General features: G+C 40.6%; 2 protein-coding genes across 2 annotated transcripts; one reads left to right on the top strand and one right to left on the bottom strand.

Annotated features, from left to right (window-relative positions):
- The first annotated feature begins 4,274 nt into the window (after nt 1-4,274).
- On the top strand, nt 4,275-6,639 carry LOC131282688 (homer protein homolog 2). The gene is made up of 8 exons (XM_058312215.1): nt 4,275-4,388; nt 4,607-4,763; nt 4,889-5,020; nt 5,096-5,287; nt 5,355-5,533; nt 5,974-6,052; nt 6,128-6,412; nt 6,498-6,639. Exons 1-8 carry the CDS (start codon nt 4,384-4,386, stop codon nt 6,606-6,608), a joined length of 1,140 nt encoding a protein of 379 aa, XP_058168198.1. The 5' UTR covers nt 4,275-4,383; the 3' UTR covers nt 6,609-6,639.
- Nucleotides 6,640-11,242: 4,603 nt separating this feature from the next.
- Nucleotides 11,243-12,763, bottom strand: LOC131281141 (U4/U6.U5 small nuclear ribonucleoprotein 27 kDa protein). Its single transcript, XM_058310396.1, has 4 exons — nt 12,686-12,763; nt 12,486-12,596; nt 11,953-12,054; nt 11,243-11,766 (listed from the first exon to the last, which is right to left on the bottom strand). The coding sequence occupies exons 2-4, from the start codon at nt 12,578-12,580 to the stop codon at nt 11,490-11,492; spliced, it is 474 nt and encodes a 157-aa protein (XP_058166379.1). The 5' UTR covers nt 12,581-12,596; nt 12,686-12,763; the 3' UTR covers nt 11,243-11,489.
- Nucleotides 12,764-21,680: the final 8,917 nt, after the last annotated feature.

The raw sequence follows: 21,680 nt of genomic DNA, 5'->3' as shown, positions 1-21,680 counted from the left end.
AAGGGGGTCCGGTTGGGATTCGAACCCACGAAGTCAAGTTGGTGAGTGAGCGCTCATGGGGCCGACCAATCAGATCAAGACATCAAATTAAAAAGCTTAGTCTATCGTCGTCTTGTGCAATGATGGACATAAGTCTATTGGACAAAAGTCTATTGGAACGTACAGTGATGTGCAGTTCAGCAGAGTTCAGTTGCGTTGCATGATACCAAGGGTCACTTATGGAAGAATGATCTGTAATTTGAATGGAATCTACGTTTGCATACACTGATTGAAAGCAACAGTTTTATTTAGCAGATTTATAATAGACGCAGATTTAAATAGTGCTTAAAGATTGATGTTTTCTTCTTAATCGATCAGTATTTTTAAATCTGTGCATTTTGTTGATGTTCGAATTGTTAGGGTAAGTGGCCCCATGATGGTAAGAGGTGCTAATAAAATCCTAGCTCTACGAAGAACTAAACACTGTAGCGTTACTTGTCCAAGAATGAAATGTTCTTTGATCCTCCATGGAGTGTTCAAAAGATAAATCTTCCCCCTCCGTTTTATAGAGGCTGCAAAAATAATATTTGCCAAACGGTTGTACTAAAATGTATGCTGAGTTCCTTAACACATTGACTGCCAAGTGTTTTTAGCACACTTTTTTAGAACAATCTTTTTTAATAAAATTTGCTTAAAACATTTATTAAACCAACGATTTTTAAAGGCTAAGCAAAAATTTTGCTACTCAAAGAATTATAACAAAAAATAATACTATAATTTTTATGTTACATTTTTGTTTGTTTTTGGATAAAAAACTTTTTAGAACTTTTTAGAACTGTAACCACTTTTGGGTGACATGGCAGTCAACGTGTTAACAATGTATAAATGATTCCATATGAAAAAATATGATTTTCAGAAGAATAATGGTGTTTCGATCAGAATTTGTATAAATACGTAAAATATTGTGTTCTTGACAAGTATAAATTACATCATTTTGTTAGTTACATGACTAAACTACTATTGGTACCATTACCCCAACCGTTTTTTATTTTGTACTAAACTTTAAACCAGTTTCAATCTGTTCGTTCTAAATAGGTCGGGCTAAATAGGTTGGGTTGGATAGAACAACTCGGATAATCGACATCGATCTAAATCCTTCACTCGGGGTCCACACTACAGCGCGACGTCTCGTTTCAAAAGTAGCCCAGTTTCGGCAGAACAATCGCGCAAGCCAAGCGCGACAGAGGTAGGGGAGTATGTGGAAATATGTATCACATTGGGGCGCAAAATCGGCTAAAATTTTTTGTTGAATTTTAACGTAGTAATACATGATATTTGTTTAACTACGTATTTTATGCACCCTGAGTGAGTTTGGCGTTTCTACATTTGAAATTCACTGAGAAAACAAACTTAAACAGACAACGACGATATTTTGCCTCACTCGGGGTCCACACTGCAGCGCGACGTCCCGTTTCAAAAGTAGTCCAGTTTCGGCAGAATAATCGCGCAAGCCAAGCACGACAGAGGTAGGGGAGTATGTGGAAATATGTATCACATTGGGGCGCAAACTCGGCTAAATTTTTTTGTTGAACTTTGAGGTAGTAATGCATGATATTTGTTTAGCTACGTATTTTATGCACCCTGAGTGAGTTTGGCGCTTCTACATTTGAAATTCACTGAGAAAACAAACTTAAACAGACAACGACGATATTTTGCCCACCGTAGAAGGTATATATTTCTCCATCTTCTCCTACTTGTTGAAGAGCAGTTTGTTTACGTTTCGGCACCCGAAAAATTTATGGATAAAATATCAATTAAAATCCCCGTGTCACTCGGGGTCCACACTACAGCAGCTCCATATAAAAAAAATGTCGCACAAATCGCGCTAGACGATGCCTAGTGTAGAAACAGCGAAAAATGCGACGACGCGCTAGCTCTTTTCAAATGTCAATTCGAAACGTAAACAAACCGACAGCTAGACAAAACGTATACAAGCCAAAACACAAAACGAGCAATATTATCCACGAAACATCGGATTTTTCATTGTGCTACTTATTTTTAGGCTTCACAAATGTAATTCAGTTATGGAACTCAGTTTTAATTAATATTTTTACCAAGTTTTTTCGGGAGCCGAAACGTAAACAAACTGCTCTTCAACAAGTAGGAGATAACGGAGAAATATATACCTCCTACGACGGGGCAAAATATCATCGATTTGTTTTAGATGGTTTTCTCAGTGAATTTCAAATGTAGAAGCGCCAAACTCACTCAGGGTGCATAAAATACGTAGTTAAACAAATATCATGCATTACTACCTCAAAGTTCAACAAAAAATTTTAGCCGAGTTTGCGCCCCAATGTGATACATATTTCCACATACTCCCCTACCTCTGTCACGCTTGGCTTGCGCGATTATTCTGCCGAAACTGGGCTACTTTTGAAACGGGACGTCGCGCTGTAGTGTGGCCCCGAGTATGGAATTCAGCGCCTGTCAGGCGACGTCGCGTTACGCGACGGTGCAGTCTGGAAAGCGTGTTTAGAATCTGACCGTCCGTCCACACGGCGCTGCGACAATTCTGCGACCGGGGTTTCTGCGACCGATTTGTGCTCACCGGAAGTGTCAAAGTAATCAAAAGTAGCCCAAGTCGGCCATCTTGCATGTCAAAAGTGTCGCAGAAACTCCCGCCGGCACTGGGTCGCAGCGTTGGACAATCTGGCCAACGTTTTTGTCGCAACTTTCTGCGACATTACAAAAAGACCGTTATTCGTATGTAAAAATGGTCATTGTCGTGGTTTGCTCGACGAGAAGGAGTTTTGATATAGTAAATAAATATACTGGCGTGCTAATTCATGTTTTTAATGCGTTTTTTTATTTAACTATTGTGTTAAAATGAAAGAATGTAAATAATAATTTTAATGTAAATGCATATAGCATATTTTTATTATTCTAGAAAGTCAACAGCATTAAAGTAAAAACAAGTAACGCCGGTTTGTTCAACGAGAAGAAGTTTTAATATAGTAAATAAATATACTGACGTATTAATTCATGTTTTGAATTAAAATGTATGAACGTCAATAATAACTTCAATGTAAATGCGCCCTATAACATATTTTGGGGAATCATTACATGGGTAAGCATTTTAGAAAGTCAAAAACATCAATGTAAAAACAAGTAAACGTTAAAAGCGTAGTTTTGGAAGCGCTTAAGTATTGTTCAAACTTTTTGATATGTCCGTTATCCGTATCCTTTTTAGCTCGACTAGAAAGAGTTTTATTCTGGAGTTTATGTTTTTGTTCACAAATAACATAAAAACAGACGTAATAAAAACGATGCACAAGTCGATGATCAAAAGCACTTCTATCGACTTAAACGTTGGTTGTGCTGGTAGGGTGGAGTGCAAAACAAAAACAAAACAAACAGTGTTGTGCTATTTTGTTTTGAGTCATTTACTGATGAAACGATTGAGGTTTTTTGATGGTTGATGGTCTTCACAACACACTCTGTACAATAAAAATATGCTATATGCATTTACATTAAAATTATTATTTACATTCTTTCATTTTAACACAATAGTTAAATTTAAAAAACGCATTAAAAACATGAATTAGCACGCCAGTATATTTATTTACTATATCAAAACTCCTTCTCGTCGAGCAAACCACGAAAATGACCATTTTTACATACGAATAACGGTCTTTTTGTAATGTCGCAGAAAGTTGCGACAAAAACGTTGGCCAGATTGTCCAACGCTGCGACCCAGTGCCGGCGGGAGTTTCTGCGACACTTTTGACATGCAAGATGGCCGACTTGGGCTACTTTTGATTACTTTGACACTTCCGGTGAGCACAAATCGGTCGCAGAAACCCCGGTCGCAGAATTGTCGCAGCGCCGTGTGGACGGACGGTGACAGATGGGATTCGAATCTTTAGAATCCGTCTAGGGATCGAATCTTCGAATCTTCCGAATCTCGATTCTGCCAACACTAGTGTGTATCTTGTTTGGTCACACACACTGTTACAATACCAATAGTATATACCAAAGTTTATGCAAGAGCACGGTTTATTCATAATCATTCAATTAATTCATTTCAAATTCGAAAACGCGCTTGTTAAGGAAAAGGATTTGCACAGTTTTCGATTCAAATAAATAAAAGGGGGCTTACGGATAGAATTCAATGAACAGTTCCTTTACGAATGGTTTATTATCATTGCTGTCAAATTGATGGTGGTGCACAAAATAGCCGTGTACATACCTGGCCTCCCTTTCATAGACCTTAGGGCATGTCGCCCGTTTGACAGCGAAAGAAGTCGAAAAGCTGCTTTTCTATATCGACGGCGTTGCCTTCAGAGTGTTGTAAAATAGTTCTCTTCATGTTAAAAGTCCTATAGAAACTCGCTGTGCAAAATGGGGTAAGTGTAAGGCTCACTTTAATTCATGAAACCTGCCTCAGCAGAGCAGAAAAGATGTTTAACTGAGCAGCTCGATCTGGGTTGGAAGAACTTTTACACCACCCACAAGTTCGTGCTGTTGGAAGTGAAAAGACATTGTGGGAGGGTTTGGGAGCGGTGTAGTGTACAATTGGTTAATGATGCTTTCCGTGTTTCTCGCCTTCATCCGGATGCTGCAGGGAGCAACCAATTTTCACTTGCAACGCTCATGTGTTCCACATAGATCCCAAGACCAAGCGGACCTGGATAACTGCAAGCTCGAAGGCGATTGCCGTTAGTTTCTTCTATGATTCCTCCCGTAACCTGTATCGTATCATCAGTGTGGAAGGAAGCAAGGTCTGTAAGAGTCAACTAATCGATTCAACAACAAAATATTTTACCATCAAAACAACCCACACTGAAGCTGTCTTTGAAATAATCGGAAAGTGTACTTAAACTGCTGCTACTTTATTTCGCCACAGGCTGTTATTAATTCGACAATTACCCCGAATATGACATTCACCCAAACTTCTCAAAAGTTTGGCCAATGGAGCGATGTGCGTGCCAATACAGTGTACGGGCTTGGTTTTGCATCGGAAGCTGAGCTTGGTAAGGTAAGTGATTCGAACAAAGATGAAAAAGAAAACTTGAAATAGAATCTACCAAACGATTAACCTTCATTTCAACAGTTTATAGTTAAATTTCAAGAGGTTAAAGAAGCCACCAAAGATGCCCTTAACAAGGCGTCTGCCAACGGTAACTCGGCTGCTGCTTCGGCTAACGCATCGCCGATAACGGCACGTGCGTCGGTCAACAGTGGGGATATTTTTGAAACTGGAAATTTGGAACCACCGCTTGCACCGGCAAACAACACCACGACGGTAAGTCTCGGGCCAGGGGAACATCGAATGGTGAACATAAAAAATATATTTCTTTCTCGATTGACAGAGTTGCAAAACCGACAGTCCATCGCACAACATCAGTGAAACAAATGCCAACAACCTAAATAACGAACTAAAGCAGCTGTCAATTAATAACTCGTCGTCTAGCGATGGTACGGTCACTTCGTCATCGGAGCAACAACTGAAATACGAAAATGAAAGATTAAAGCTGGCCCTGGCACAAAGGTAAGCAGGATTCTTTAGGAAGACGAGAAGGGCGAACAAGAGTAGTACCTTACGTATGGCAGTGTTCCTCCATCGAATGCTTTGAATTGCTCATTTCGTGATAGGATAAATTACTTTACATTACTTTTATATTATTACCACCAAATGCCCGGATGTGTTATATTTCTGTAGAAATACGTCAATTTCCCGTTGTGTTCCCTTGTACAATTCATAGCTTGAACGTAAACAAAAAAAAAAAAAATGTGAATCATTGAAAGCAATCCAAGATTGGAGGGATTTCCCACATTTTTATGTAAAAAATTCGCATTATTTTCTTGTTTCAATCACGAATATTCATCACTTGTACACATTATTTTGTATACTTTCGTAAAGCAAGTAAAAGTTCTCCATTCTGCGCACCAGAAGTTTACCTTAATGAGACGCATCTATTTTTTTCGCAGTTCTGCTAACGCTAAAAAATGGGAAATAGAGTTAGCCACTTTGAAGAGCAACAATCTACGACTCACCAGTGCTTTGCAGGTACAAATACATACTAGTTAGTAATGTACGAGCAGGCTCTTTCTAACATTCTCATCTTACTTCTCTCTTCTCAAGGAGTCAACGGCAAATGTCGACGAATGGAAACGCCAGCTACACTCGTACAAGGAGGAAAATCAACGATTAAAACTACGTTATCAGGATCTAGAGGCTGGTAAGGGTGCTCCCCCGGGCAATGCCGCTGCGGCTGCTGGTGCCAGCAGCGAGATCACGGAGGAACTGCGGCGCGAGATCGTTTCGCTGAAAACGCGCATCGAGGGACTCGAAGCCGAACTGATGAACCAAGAGGTGGAGTTGAAGGCCGCAAATAAATCGCTGAAGGATAAGCAAAACGATCCAATGGTGAGTAATGCGTTCGCCATCGATCGTTTCGATTCGATAGTGTCTTTATTTCCAAATGCTTACATCTATGCGTGTGTTTTTGCAGCTGAAGCAGATGAATACATTGTGTAATCAGTTCAATGCTCAGATAGCTGAACTTAGTGGCATTCACAAAGAAATGGAGAAGCTTATTCACGCACAGCATAAATCTACTTGAGATACGAAAGTGCCAACAGCAACAACCACCACCACCGCCAGCGCCACCGCCACCGGGGGAAAAGCCAGTACGGTCGAGGATAAACCAACATCCTATGCCATGCCCACAAAGACCATGCTCGACAGTGGTGGTATTACACGGCTGATTACATCGCCAGTTTCAGAAATAGCAGCTACCAGCAGTATTTTCAACTACCCTACCCAACAACATAAGATACCACCAGCCAAACAGGAAGGAATCGATGTGTCAACTAAACAATCGGCACCAGCCAACAAGCAAATGGCTAACGAAAGAGCAAAGGCGGCACCCGTTGGAGTTCGGTCAGGTTCGACCATCGTTTTAATTAGCACTAAAATAAGTAACCCTGCCGTCGCTACACAACAAGGGGCGCTGATTAAGACAACCGGAACCCTCTACAACATGCCGCGGCTCGTTGACGATCACCGTCATCTTCCGGTGGCATCGGAAACGTCTGCGGCATGTGAGGACGAGGGTGGGGTGGCCGCAACTCAGCAAACCAGCAAAACGGCCACCATACTGGTGTCGAAGCACAAGACCAAAACCGGACTACCTTTGATGTTGAAGAAATCAAAAAAGTAGCCAAATTATATCGAAACTCCACGCATACATCGACACACAGACACACACACACCCCCGCACACCCACATACATGTTCATGAATGACAAACAGGCATAAAAATCTCAGCGACTCTAATCTTACCAAACTTACCCCCGCTGGCTACAGCGCACGTCTCGCCCGGTATGGCCCACTCGAAAAACCACATGTGCTTTTGGAAAAGCGCCAACCACAAACCCTTTGACCCTCTACGCAGGAATCTCTTATGCACGGTTGTGCGATGTTGGTAAAACACTGATCTATCTAAACCCAATAGTATTGCCAATCGACTCAACCTTTTCCTGTTTCACTTGCGAGTGTACAGATTTTAAGTATTGTCTTTTATAGTTTATTGACTTTCTTTTACTCTTTTTTGAGCACGAAAAGGAAAAGATTTTTATTTTTAATTTTTACATTCCACAAAATGCCATGATGGTTGCCAGTATTTGTTCGTGTGCCCCTGGGAGCTTCCCTAGACAAGAAAGAATATCTACCCGCAAAGTTTATTGTACCAGTATTTCTGTTTTTGTTTTAAAATTTCTTTACACGAACATTCTAGAACCCTCGTAATTCTTAAAGCTGCGTAACACAACAAAGCACAAAAACCGCAGTGAACAGGTACGATTAAGAAACACCAAAGATTATGTTTATGTTAAGAAATTCTACAATACCATGAAACTCAACTTAGGGGTCTAAGCTAATGACAAAGAGGGAGAGCTTCTGTTTTATTTTAAACCACAATGCATAAACAACATTTACCCTTACCGAAGTGTGGGCGCCTGTATCGTATTTTAAGTTAGCTTTAGTGGAATAGTGAAAAATGCGCTTCAATTCGAACGTCGAACATAGTGGACACCATTCCAATCTCATCCCAACGCGGCGAAGGATATAATCAGAATAAACACAAACGCATAGGTGACAGATCCATTTTATCCAAGTAAGCGATTAAAATGGTATTCTAGTGAAACGATGATCAAAATGTAAACAAAAAGAGTACGAATTAACCGTTGCAAACAAATTGGTTAGAGTTGAAGGGAAGGACGAGATATGTGAGCCATTAGAGAAGGTAATAGAAAAGTATTTGCATATAGAGATAGAGAGCGTATGTAGTTGGAAGAAGGAGGTATGATGTGGAGAAGGGAAGCTATAGCAATTGTTGAAAAAAAATCCCCCGATATACTCTCCACCCTTTTTGCGTAAGTAAGCCTAAATAATTGAAGACTATAGTACTACTGTGGTACATCGTTTATCGTTTTAATAATGACTCATCTCGAAGGCAGCTCCAGAAACCGCTTGTTGCTTGTTTTTATATTTTACTTTCTAAAGCATCGAGCCAAGCAGCAGAGTTATGCGAGTTCTCTAGCTTATGCGAATAAGAAACGTTCTCTCAACTTTAGGGGAAGTATTAGCCAGATTCGGTGACTGTTGCAAGCGCACTGTACCGGGCGGTGCATTCTCTGGAGTGCCGTGCTGGGACTTGGAATAGCAACGTATTAAAAACAACCTGTCCGTATCGGTCAAACTACTACCGCAAATGTTCCAGTCCTGCATTTATTTCTCGCCCACAGCGGGGCGGCACAACCAGATCTGAGGTTCTGGTTGTAGGTTGTAATCGGTTCGCAAGACCAGTTTTGCAGATTGAACGCGATGGCGGGGGTCAGCGCAAATGGTTTGGCATGCGGTTTATGCGCAGGCATGAACAGGTTTGCAATGGATGTCCGGCTGGATGGCCACACAGAAGTATAGCGCACAAAGAAATAGAACAAATTGAGCATTATTACTACTCCCCCTTGTTATCATTCGATACGTTATCTGTATCTCTTTCGCGAATCTGTGCGTACGTGTGAACCCCACCTCGCACACTCGCCATCCTCTTCTTAGCTGTGGGAAGCGGCAGTTGAAGGTGGCCCCTAAGCGCATGGAAATCTACACATTTAAATATGCATGTTCAAGAGAAGAAGAAAAACACGAAAGTGTCGTAGATAAAAGCCGCGCGCGGAAGCCAAGAAAATATTTAAATACATAACATCCATATAAACAAAACAAATATATATATATACATATACAATCTCTTTTCCCTTGGGACACACGAACCAAGACCCTAACTAGAAGGATGAAAATAATATTAAAGGGAATCTAGGGTGTTCTGGTATTAACAAAAACCACAAGCGACGAAACTATGTTATTGACAATGCGCAAATACTCCTTTTTACAATAAATTGAAAACCTGTTTGTCTACAGTATGTGAAGAAAAAGCAGCGTGCAGAAGGAAGCAAACAATCATGGATATCCGAACACGAAGGACGGTACTAGTAGATACGTCCATTTTCGTTCTAAAGCTTCCGTTGCCATTTCTTAACCAATCAAAATTACGTTTCTTATTCATCGGTTAAATTCAATTCGTCCTATTGCGGTTATTGGACCTTATTCTTCTTTTCTCCTAGGTGGAATTGTACAACTTACAAATATGTTTAGGTAGGTCAGATCGCATTTTTATTATGAATAATTTAACATCTATTGTATCATGTTCACATTGCTTTTCACATTATGGTACAATGAGTACGTTTATTTATTTAAAAAAATGTTTCACTTATAATCATTTGGTAAGCATCTGAACGCATTACATATAATTGTAGTAAGGTTTCCTCACTATGATAGACAGGAGGTTAAAACAATAACCTGGTTCTCGCTTCTTTATTAACTCAACAAACTAAGCAGGTAAGGGAAAAAATTAGCAAAAAGAAAAAAAACAAATGTTTATTTTGTTATTGAAATTACTCAATTAAGTTTTCTACTCACAAATTATTAAATGATAAAATGTAAATAGCTCACCTTTTAAAGAGATGTGTTTCCTAACCCTTCCGAAGTGTTTTACGTATAAATCAACATTGATTTCTTTCATTGTTCACCTTCAAAACACAAGGCCCAAAACTGTGCATGTAAAAAAACAACAAAACTTTTTTTATTTATTTCTTCTTAACACATCATTCGCTTGAGTTCGAACATATTACAGTTGTGTCTAATTTCTTATTTAATTCAAGAACAGAGAAACGGTGATAATACGTTACAGAGAAACGGAAACAGGTGAAACGCTTTCATACGATAAGCTGTCTGGAGGATGGATACAGCACAGTAATTCTATGTATAATGCTTAAGTCGCTAAAAATATGAGGTATATTTAAATTTGTTGATATTGTATCTATTGTTCTTGTATGGTATTTCATTTTGGAGTGTTTCTGTTAATGTGTTACTTTACTGCGTGGTTGAGGTATATATTGGACACTACGCACCGGCCCGCACAGATGGGAGCAGTACACGACCACGTGGTGAGTGAGGCACGTGAGGGCGATGTACGGGAGAAACTTAACAGGACAAAAGCGGTAGATGCGAATCGAACCGTTGGCGGACTCCCGAATGCATTTTCGAGATAGCTGTGGAACTTTCGGTATGATGGAACCGGCATACCGGTTGAGCGCGTTGCAAGTTGCTGCCGTACATCTGTATGGCGCACCGTCGGCGTAGAGCAGTACGGTGCGCGGGCAGACGGTTGGCCGTGCAGCGCTCCCAACGGCCTGGACCCGTCGTGCGTAGTGTTTTGGCTATTGCATTGTGTGGTGGTTGTGTGTGGTAAATTTTGTATATGGTGTATATGAAAAATAACTATTGTTGTAATATGGAACCCGTGTTGCAGTTTGTGTTTATGTGGTGAGGTGATCGGTTGCATGACTATTGTATGGCTATGGTTGTGGTGACACGTGCCCAAAACCGTCGCGATATGTCGCAGGCAGGTAGGCAGGCACGCAAGGCTGTTTGCAGTGGGAAAAGGAATGTCGGTGAGGTTGAACATTTAAATATACCATCATTGTGGATACGAACGTAAAGTGTGAAATAAGAATGAGACAGAAGAAGAGCGCTTACTATATGAAGGATGAAAAATATGAATGTGCGCTAGTTCCCTAGCAAGATGGCAAATTAGATGCGATTGTTAAAACATGATGAGGTTGTACGATTGGGAAACAGAAATGGAACGAAAAAAAAAACACCACCCCCACCAATAGGGTAGAGTCGGTGGTGGGCCTTTTTCCCTACACAGTGGTTACCCCTGAGAGGATAAGCTAAGCTGCAAATGTTTAGCACTTCTCGACCCTGATATGTAGGGTTATAACGTGGCAGTGTAGTATTCATCCGCTCGCGCACCGGGCACACTTTTGATGACTTCCTGTTGTCGCTTAGCATCCGGAGTAGCAAGGATAACCGCCCCATGGTTACGCAACGAAGTCCAATGGTCGATTGAAACCACCCTTACGGTTCATGTACTGGCGATACTTGCGCTTCAATATGACGTGAACCTCGCCGACATCGTTCCCTTCCACCTTTTTGCCTTTGGTCGAGTCGAATCCACAGAAGCCCATGGTTTTCAGCATCTCCTGCTCTTCGGGTGTTTTACCTTCAAGCTCGGACTCCGGTACCATCGGTTTCAATTGTGCCGCACGCCGTGACGATGTCGATGGCATCGGTTTGTCTAGATTGCGCTCGTACGACCTGCGGGGGAAAAACGTTACGAAAAATGGAAACAGAACCATTGTTATTACACTTTGTGCGATAAATGTACACTAGTGGGGTTGCAAACACGAATTGAATACAGGATTGGACAAACACCACCTGTTAGATTTGCTTTGCAACCTACTCAGATATATGCAACTCATACACTACACTTCTAATTTTCACCTCGATCTCGAACGCGATCTTGATCTGGATCTAGACTTTCTTCTGCTACGATCGCGGTCACGATCACGATCCCTTTCCCGCTCGGATGAACGTTTTCGGTCGCTGCAAAGAAGAAAATAAGGAAGACGTTTGCGAACACTTTAGCATCACGATTTCAAACACTCATTATGAAACTGTTCCGCACGCTTGGGACGATACAAACAGGTGAGCGTTAGCTAGCGGCCAGAACGACAATCGTACGGTGGGAATAGAAGGATAATTATGAAGGGGTCGAGATGATGTAATGCCGTATCATCCCCTACGAAGAACGATAATTGGAAAAAAATCATCATTGCATAGCGAAAAGACTGCCTCCATCCCCGACATCAAAAGAAAGTGGCAGATGACCATTGGATCGGTAACGGAGGGTGGTCATTGTTATAGGCCTTCCCTGTGCAGCGGCGTTTTACGAAAGGGTTGCTTCACGGTGGTGCATACGCAGGCGCATGGAACGATGCTGTGAGGCTATTTCCGCGATGGATGTGTTTACTTACCGACCTACGGAACGGTCTCTTTCACTACGGTCCCGAGAGCGCTTCCGGCGCCTGGGCCGTTCGCGTTCTTTCCTGCGCTTGGGAGACGAAGGCATCTTTGCGGGAATGGTGCTACGAGATAGCAAAACGAAACAATAGCACGTGAGACCATCTTCATGAACACTCTGCTCCAACGTGTAATGCGGATTTTCTCTACTTACCGTGCTAAAACATCGAGAAAGGAACCTAGCAACAAACCGCAACAATGTGTTTGCCGCCGGCTTCGTTTTGTACTTGGTCGGTCGTCTAGAGTTAAGTGATTCAAACTAGTGTTGGCAGAATCGGGACTCGGAAGATTCGAAGATTCGATCCCTAGACGGATTCTAAAGATTCGAATCCCATTTGACGGATTCCAAAGATTCGAACCCCATCTGACAGATTCTAAAGATTTGATTCGATTAGGATTCGAATCAGATTTGATTGGTTTGGGACTCGATTTGTTGCGATTCTGACTTGATCCTAAACTGTTTGAATCGACTCACAACGATTTGAGTCGAATTAGTCACATAACGAGTCGATCTAGAGACAATATAATTGATTTAAGTTTACTCAAATCGTTCGCTGGGTAGAATGTCCAATGGACATAGATTGAGTTTTTGCGCGATTTGCAAGTTTGGCTGTAAAAAAATTCCTGGAACCTATTTTTTTACAAAGAAATACAGTAGAATGTCCATTATCCGAGTTGTTTTACCCAACCAAACCCATTTCATCAGGACCAGACCATTTTTACCGAATTCTGAATCGGATTCTGGGGATTCAGATTAGGATAAACAATTTCCAGACCGACATTGATTTGTTTACATGACGATGATGATGATGATGATAAGTCCCACCGCTTACCCCTACATTGGTTTGAGAGGGACGAAAGTATCTTACGATCAAAGACAATTAACAGACAGGTCGCAGCATACCATGTAACGAGCCGAAAACCGTGGGAAAATTGTTGACAGTTGGTTAAAATTTTGGTTACTTCTCACGAACAGCGAAGAAAGTGGGGTAAAACTGCAAATTTGGTATGTTCCATCAACAGAACAAAGAGTTGAGGCGTTCGAAATATGTTCTGGAGGAAGACTGGGTATAAGGCAGACCAACACACTTCATTTCGGCAATCACAGCGAGCAAAAGGATCTATATCACATGATTTCACACAGAAGAGCAGTTTCTATCCGCAGGACCATGGATACTGTGATCTAGAATTACCAACTACCTATTTCGCGAAGATTTTACCGGAGATCTCCCATAAGTATGCTGGAAATTTTTGTAAACACTTTTTTAACCAACTGTCACAACAATGGCGGAGTAAAAAACAGCTTTGACCCGACCTGTCTGTTAATTGTCTTTGCTTACGATATTAAATATAAATCACCACACGAGAGGGGGCATTGGGGCATTACTCTCCAGAACAATCGTATCCAACTCTGCTCCATTCATACAACGGTCGCCATCGATTGCACAAGGAGGTACATCTTAGATTTCATAACTAGCAAAAGGAGACCACTCTCCGGAGTAGGGCAGATATTTTCGCACCACGGTGGTGAAACCCACCAGTGCTACTTACGGGACCTGATCTCGTTCCTTCCATACAACGGCCCCGAGCAATCACCTCGAAAGGTAAATCGCCGAGTCCCCCAAGGTTAACGAGGCACCACTTTCCGGAGTGTAAGAGGATATTTCTGCTCTGTTTCTAGTTTCTGTATCATACTTACCGGCATGGCAGCGATGGCAGTTGAAAAACAGAGTACGACTATGAGGAGCGTGTAGGCGGGAAGGACTTCGCGGGTAGCATGCGGCAGTAACTGGTAAACTTTTAGGGGCAAGAGGATCCATCTATTTTGGGTACAATTCAATCATGAACATGGTGTTAGGATAGTTTGTTTTTTTTCCCGGTACCCGAACTAGTTAGCAAACACGATTGTAGCGTGTACTCTACGACAGCTAATTTGATTTTTTTTGTTAAAGCCAAGAAAAATGCATTTTACGCACTCCGTGGGCGCCCAAAAAGGCGGGCGGTTCCTAAGAACAGACTCGAAGGGCCCAAAAGAGCATCCCTAACTACTCCCTAAAAAACTCGACAAAAAGCTGTCTCTTACACCACCAACCTCGCATGTAACCTGTCCCAACTAAGCTATTAGCCACGCAACAGCTACTGGTGATTCTGTTGAAGATAGTTGTCTTAATAGATCCTGATACTAACCTTGGCGAAATATACCCTAATCATAATTTTGAGTCGCCTGTCCCTAACCATGAAAAGGAGGTGGTGGTACTCTTTTACTATGCCTATCTCCGTATGTTTTATCCACCTTACCAAGGAAAAAATGGTGGTATACCCAAATAGTATCACCTAGTATGTGAAACTCTTGAAAGTAATAAAAACAGCTTGAAAATGATCGAATCTCCTAACTAACCTATCCCTAACGAAATACATGGTACACTAAGGCTTGGTTCATTTAGAAATGGGGCAGTTTGTTTGAATGATAGCGGAGCCCCCCGTAGACAAAAATGGACAATTTTTACACCCTTTGGTGACAAAAGTACATACATTAGTTGATTTGACAAAAAAATTATGATTTGGCAAGGAATCTGCTCATGTGGCAAAAAGACCGCCGTGTTTATGACGAATAAGAATATGAATTCGGACTTGTATAAGAAGGAGGGCCTTAAGAAACGAGTTTTTCCATTTCTTAGGTCTCTTGATGGTCCAGTCATGTTTTGGCATGATCTAGCAAGCTGCCATTATAGCAAGGACGTGCTACAATGGTACAACGTTAATGATGAGAAATTCTTATCAAAAACGCTAAATCAACCGAATTGCCTCCAGATTCGCCCAATAAAGCGATATTGGGCAATAATGAAACAAAAATTAAAGAAGAAGGGAGAAGTAACTAAGGACATAATACAAATAAAGAATTGGTTTAATTTACTGGCCAAAACAGTGACTAAAACTGTTGTGCGCTGGTTGATGGGCGGTTTCAACAAAAAAGTACGAGAATTTATTCGTAAAACCAGAACGTATTTTTTTAAATATTTTTTTTTAAATATATTAAATCAAAACCTACGATTCATTCAAACAAAGTTTTTCAATTGGATTAATGGTATAAAAGATACACGCAATACAAAGTGCCCCATTTCTAAATGAACCAAGCCTTATCCCTGCCTAAGTAACCATAATCACGCATCTCCTACACTTCATCTTGTGTCGCATCCCTGGCTAACTATGCCCTATCAGTAATTTGATTGAAACGAGTCCTAACTAACCTAACCCTAACGAAATACATGGTACTCTGACAAACTCTACCCTATCAGTTATTTGTTTGAAACGAGTCCTAACTAACCTAACCCTAACGAAATACATGGTACACTATCCCTGCTTAAGTAGCCATAATCACATCTACACTTTATCTTGTGCCGCATCCCTGACTTACTATGCCCTATAACAGGGGTCGGCAAAGTCCGGCCCACCAACCAATTTTATCCGGCCCGTAATAAAATTTTAGTGTTTCATACAAAAACTTCAACCCATTTTTTATAAGATTTGTCCACGATGTCAGGTTTGTTTTCTTCCCAAAAATGAAGATATTGTTCAACGAGGTGTTCCTGTTGTATGTTGAAAAAACCATCAAAATACAACGAAAATAAGAATTAAAATGTTTAAAAATTGTTTAATGATAAAAATTCAAATATTTTATCTTACCATTTGTGTAAGTCATTGTTTAAGGTATCCGGCCCGTAGTTTCGGTTTTCTATTAATCATCTGGCCCTTTTTAAGAAATGTATGCTGATCGCTGCCCTATAATGACACACGGACGTTGGCTGGCTGGCTGGCTGGTACTGCAAACGTCCCTACGAAGTCATCTTATGTAGTGTCTCCTGGCTAGGCTGAAATAGATACTGAGTTAATGCAATTGTAAAATATAGTATAGGATTGCACGAGGAAGGAGTACCAACCGTGTTTCAGCCGTGGGACGCTTCGAAGATGGGCTCAACTATAAACATTTCATAGTGTTGTTTGGGGCATTAAATTATGCAGACATAAAGAAGCCATATTCTCAAAGGATACATCAACAGGTCATCTAACAGACAGTCACCACTGTAGCCACGAATACTATTGAACGTGCCAGGACTGAATATCTCAATATGTTTTTTGCAAGAAAAGACACTCTTACAGAAATATTGGCAACTGATTAAAGGAAGAAAGACACCAGAGCAGCGAATGTTCATCAACTGATGGAAGTAAAGACACCAGGGGAGGGCGGGAAAATTAACGTCTTCTAGAGTTGAAATATTATGGATAAATTCTGTTAACCGGTCTGCGCGGAAATTGCATTTTCCGGCCGCAATCAAAAAGTTATGTAAAACAACACAAGTTGTTACAATGGGAATTTTTTTTCTGCTGTTAAATTTTTGTTGCTCATTTTTATAATTCGGAATCGGTTGGTGATTTGGCCGAACGTACGCTCCAGCACTTGCCGCGCCCGAGAAAACCTCTTGTTAAACATACGCCGTTCTGGTGTGTCCTCAACTTTAAATGGGACCAGCATTTGTTCTGATCCTTGGAATGCTTTGTCTCCAACAAGAACATACTCAGAAATTCCCTCTGGTCCTGGCACGTTTACAGGTGGCATTCGTTTCACAGCAGTTTAAAAACTACTGGATCGATAGACCCGACCGTCCGCCATCCGACCTGGAGCACCGACATTTGAAAACACAACTTCACAGTCTGCATTCACTAATGCCAGCCAAACAATACTACGAAAATGTTTATAATTCTCCAGCATCTTCTCTTTTCCTTTCCGGGCAGCCACTGGTACGTGTATTCCATCAATGGCTCCCACGCAGCATGGAATGTCCCACTTTTCTTCAAACTTCGCTGTAATTGTGTCCCATTCATGTTGGGAAACTTCGCTGCAATTGTGTCCCATTCATGTTGGGTTTGGGGGAACTGAAAAATGTGTACCTTAATAAATTTGGCATGCAATACAACAGACTCGAAATTAGCACTTACGCGCAGAAATTTGTTCATAAGGGCCGTTTGTCACCAAGTCCGGTACCGTTCGCCCGGTTATTAGATAACGCAAAGTAGCTGCGTATTGTTCCTGTGTGGATAACTGTATTCCACCTGATGTTTTTCGTGGAATATAAGGCGCGCAAAGATTGCACAGCAAGGCGAACACAGATGGCGACATCTTCAGATAGCTTAAAAATGTTTTCGGATAAAGACGAGCCGCCAGCTCCACGAACCGCATGTGGGACAGATGCGGCCGATGTTGAATTACCGACGATTGTCCATTAACCTGAGGGACACAAACGATATTATAATGTTAAAAACAACGTAAGCCAAGTTATAGGCCTTAACATTTTGGTGACGGGGCCCGTGCACTCTCGGGGTAGCTTGGCGTAACGTTGTTTTTAACGGAAAGCGCCCGTCAACCAAGCGTTAAGCCATGAACAATTTTAAGTATGATAATTGTCGTCGAAGGAAGCGAAGCCGTAGACGAGGCGCAGCGCCAGTAGGTCGGTCAGTAGGGATCGAAAAAAGCCGCCGACGAAGCGAAGCAGTTACCCGGGCAAACACCGATAAACAAGAAAGTAACCTAGTTACAGGTTTATATTTTGTAAAAAAGCGTATCGAACGAAAAATAAAGTTAGTAATCTACAAGCGACAACTCACCTCTTAGCTCCTACGTCGATGGAAGTGCCACCTGGGAGCGCATCGTGCGCAAATTTCTACAATAAATCATTCGCAGTGGCAGATTATCCTATGGGTGGAGTTGGCGGCCGCTAGGGGCCTCGCCGGTCAGAGAACCCCTTTAAACATACTACATAATTGAGAGTTAACCAAGATCGTGTGTGCAAACGACCGATAGAAGTGAAGAATTCTTGCAATTCTTACTAGAAATTACCATATTACTACGTACAGTTTGGTAATTATTAGCGACATACAAGTTAATTAACCACTATAAAATTACGCAAAACAAGCGACTTGTTTTGCGTAATTTTATAGTGGTTAATTGTTGAAAGTGGAGCAGTAAACCGTTGAAAATTAAAAAAGAAGAAGAATTTATTCATTTTCAAGAAAATGGTTTGGGTCAATTTATAAGAATTAAAATGGTTCGAACTTGTTTGACAATGAAAATGCAGACTCCTCAACCGTCTCTAGGAGCACCGGAGATCCTGGAGCCAGAAACAACTACCATGTCTTAAAACCAACATAAAACTGAAATAATTGTTTCAATTTCAAATTTTGATTTGGAAACTGTTGCAACATGAAAACTAATCTTTTCCGATGTTTTCATTGACCACGTAATGAAAAAAACCTGCAGATTATGGCAATATCGAGAGTTCTAAAACCTCTTTGTAAAGATGGGGATGACGTTTACTGCAGAAAGTTCAATATAGAACATTTTTGACGAAAAAACCAACGGAGCATCAGAAGAAAGCACTTGGTTGTTATTTTCGGAAACTACCAAAGGTGTTAATTATTACCCATGGATCAAAAGAACACATCACATCTATTTGTAACTTGTACTAAAGGTTTAGTATACCGTATTTTATCGAGTATGGTGCGCAGACGAGTATAGTGCGCACCTAAACTAAAACAAAAGTATTGAGAAGTTCATCTTGGTTACTTGCTAATGGGTAACTTCCGAATATAGTGCGCAGATAGTATTTGATTTTATTTGAGAAAAAATGCACACTATATTCGATAAAAAACGGTAACCCAAACTAAAGACACAAAGTTAATAAATGAAAGAGGAAAGAAACACAATTATTGGAGAGAAGTACTAAGATCTTATAAAAAACTGGAAACAAGAAGTAAAAACACAATAATTATGGATATTGCAAACTGTAGAGCACAGTCATTTGACGTTGCAATATGTCTGCTAAATACTTGAGCCTTCGCGCAAGCATTAAGCGGAACAGTGCAGGTACTATGAGTGGAATATACCATGTGCAAATCACTCATAAAATTCAATTTTTAATTTTACAGCTACAAATTATAAGGCAGCAGTGCAATTTTTTCAGCTAAAACGCATTTTTACCTCTTCAACCCATCCTTGGAAAATTGTAACAAAAAAAAATGAAAAAGGAAAACAATCATTCAATGACTCGGTGGTCAACTAGAGTCGACGCGGTCTTAGCTTTAAAACCCGGGTTTGGAGAAATCAAAAATGCATTGCTTAAAATTTGTAACGCTAAAGATGAAAAAGCAATAACAATAGATGAAACAAACACGCTTCTCCATCAAATGAATAAATATGAGGTTGTTTTAATGGCCGTAATTTGGAACACGCTGCTTCAGAAAATAAATGCTACAAGCAAGACGCCTCAAACAGTTGAATGTGAGCTATTGCAAGGATCAGTGTTCATCCAGAGTTTTCCCGCAGATTTTGCAAATGTAGGAGTAACAGCTAATGATTCATCTTATAGTTCAGTTATTTCAGAAAAAAATCGTGTGCGTAAGCGAGACAAACACAAATTTTCTATCAATTAGGAATTTGTAATTAATACATTCTATGTCATTTGTGATAATGTAAAATCTCTAACATTACACCGGGCTAAGAAACCATTTAAATATTATATAGAATCTGTCCTTTGATGACAGAAAGAAAATGTTAAAACTTTTGACTTAAATTTATAAAATGTCATTAATCACAGCATGCTTTTCATTGCAAAATATAACAATAATATAATCATACAGTAGATATTTAATGCTGGTTAACATAATGTTATATATTAAGGTACCTTGTAAATTATACTACACAGGATGGGCAGCATGAACCAATGAGTTTGGCCGCAAAAATGAGTTTGAAACGGAGGGGCCCCCCTCCGTTGGGGGGTCCCCTCATACCGCACCACTAGGTTGATTGCGTTGCCGAACTAATATATCACCAATTGCATAAATTTAGGTATATCATCGCACAAGAAAACGAAGGCAGGGGTCTCATTTATTCTTTCATCGATAAAAGTTTGACACGACACCTAATACGAACAATTCACATAACGGTATTTATATCACCCATTGTATACCTTTAGATTGCATTGTATACCTTTCGTTGCAGAATAGGTGTAGCTACAATCTAAACCAAGCCAAATCTGCCAAATGCTCCAAATGCAAAGAAAATTATCTCACCAATTAACTCCAGCATTCAAATGCAGCTTCTGCAAAAACGAGTGTCGCCAGGTTACCACTTGAGCATTCTACCGGGTAAAAAACTCTGGAAAATAATACTGTTGCCCCCTCACATATAACACCTTCCTATCACTAGAAAAATTATGTATGGAAACACATACCAACCTTATTTCTAATCCAAAACCGACAAACTAACTACTACTGTCACTCTACTACCATCAAAACAGACCAACTAACTACTACTATATATCTCCCAAAGGACGAACCTCTATATAGGAGTTCGGACAGAGTCGATACGCCTCTGAATACGTGAAAGTGAACATAGTGTTCGAATCAACGTAAGAGGATATACCCCGAAAGCGCAAAACAGAAGAAAAAGAAGAAGTATATGTTCCAGCCTTACAATTTCGTACAGCACTGCACGATTTACATAAATGTGCGTCACCTCAAATCGAGAGAAATAATGTTGAATTTTAACTTTGAAGAACACGTTAAATATATAATTACGTGAGGCACACATGCAGAGGCGGATCATAGGGTAAGCAAACTAAGCAGCTGCTTAGGGCCCCGAGTTATCGAGGGCCCCATCATTTACCCACCTTATTTTTCTTAAATTTTAATGTTGAAATAATTTTATTATTTTTCAAAAAAAGTTGCATGTCTTATCAAATGTGTGATGAATTTGCGAATGAATTGGGCTTTGATTACGAAAAGGTGATCAAACGTCGCATTTTTGAGTTTTTTAAAGTTAACATAAAAAATACGGGGGGTCCGCGACAGCCGAGCGGTAGCGCCGGTTAGAAAATCGGCCCATGAGCGCCGAGGCTCACCACCTCGACGGCGTGGGTTCGAATCCCAACCGAGACCGGACCCTCCCCTGTCGAAGAAGATAAAAAATACTGATGAACTAACATATATAAAAGCGAACAGTGTAAAGATCATTTTGCAAAAGAGGATAATCCTCAAAATAGTTTGCAGATAATGCACATGGGCTAGCAAAAGTAATGCCCTGCCCCAAACATAGT

This window comes from Anopheles ziemanni, chromosome 2, assembly GCF_943734765.1.
Source record: "Anopheles ziemanni chromosome 2, idAnoZiCoDA_A2_x.2, whole genome shotgun sequence".
Lineage (NCBI taxonomy): Eukaryota > Metazoa > Arthropoda > Insecta > Diptera > Culicidae > Anopheles > Anopheles ziemanni.
Note: the sequence above shows the minus strand (reverse complement) of the source record. Positions and strands in the feature narration are given on the sequence as shown.

Coding starts and splice junctions, on each gene's coding strand:
- LOC131282688 (XM_058312215.1), top strand. Junction 4,764..4,888: donor TCAGTGTGGAAGGAAGCAAG/GTCTGTAAGAGT, acceptor ATTTCGCCACAG/GCTGTTATTAATTCGACAAT. Junction 6,413..6,497: donor ATAAGCAAAACGATCCAATG/GTGAGTAATGCG, acceptor GTGTTTTTGCAG/CTGAAGCAGATGAATACATT.
- LOC131281141 (XM_058310396.1), bottom strand. CDS start 12,580: ATGCCTTCGTCTCCCAAGCGCAGGAAAGAACGCGAACGGCCCAGGCGC. Junction 12,055..12,485: donor AGAGACCGTTCCGTAGGTCG/GTAAGTAAACAC, acceptor TCTTCTTTGCAG/CGACCGAAAACGTTCATCCG. Junction 11,767..11,952: donor AGATCGCGTTCGAGATCGAG/GTGAAAATTAGA, acceptor TTTCCCCCGCAG/GTCGTACGAGCGCAATCTAG.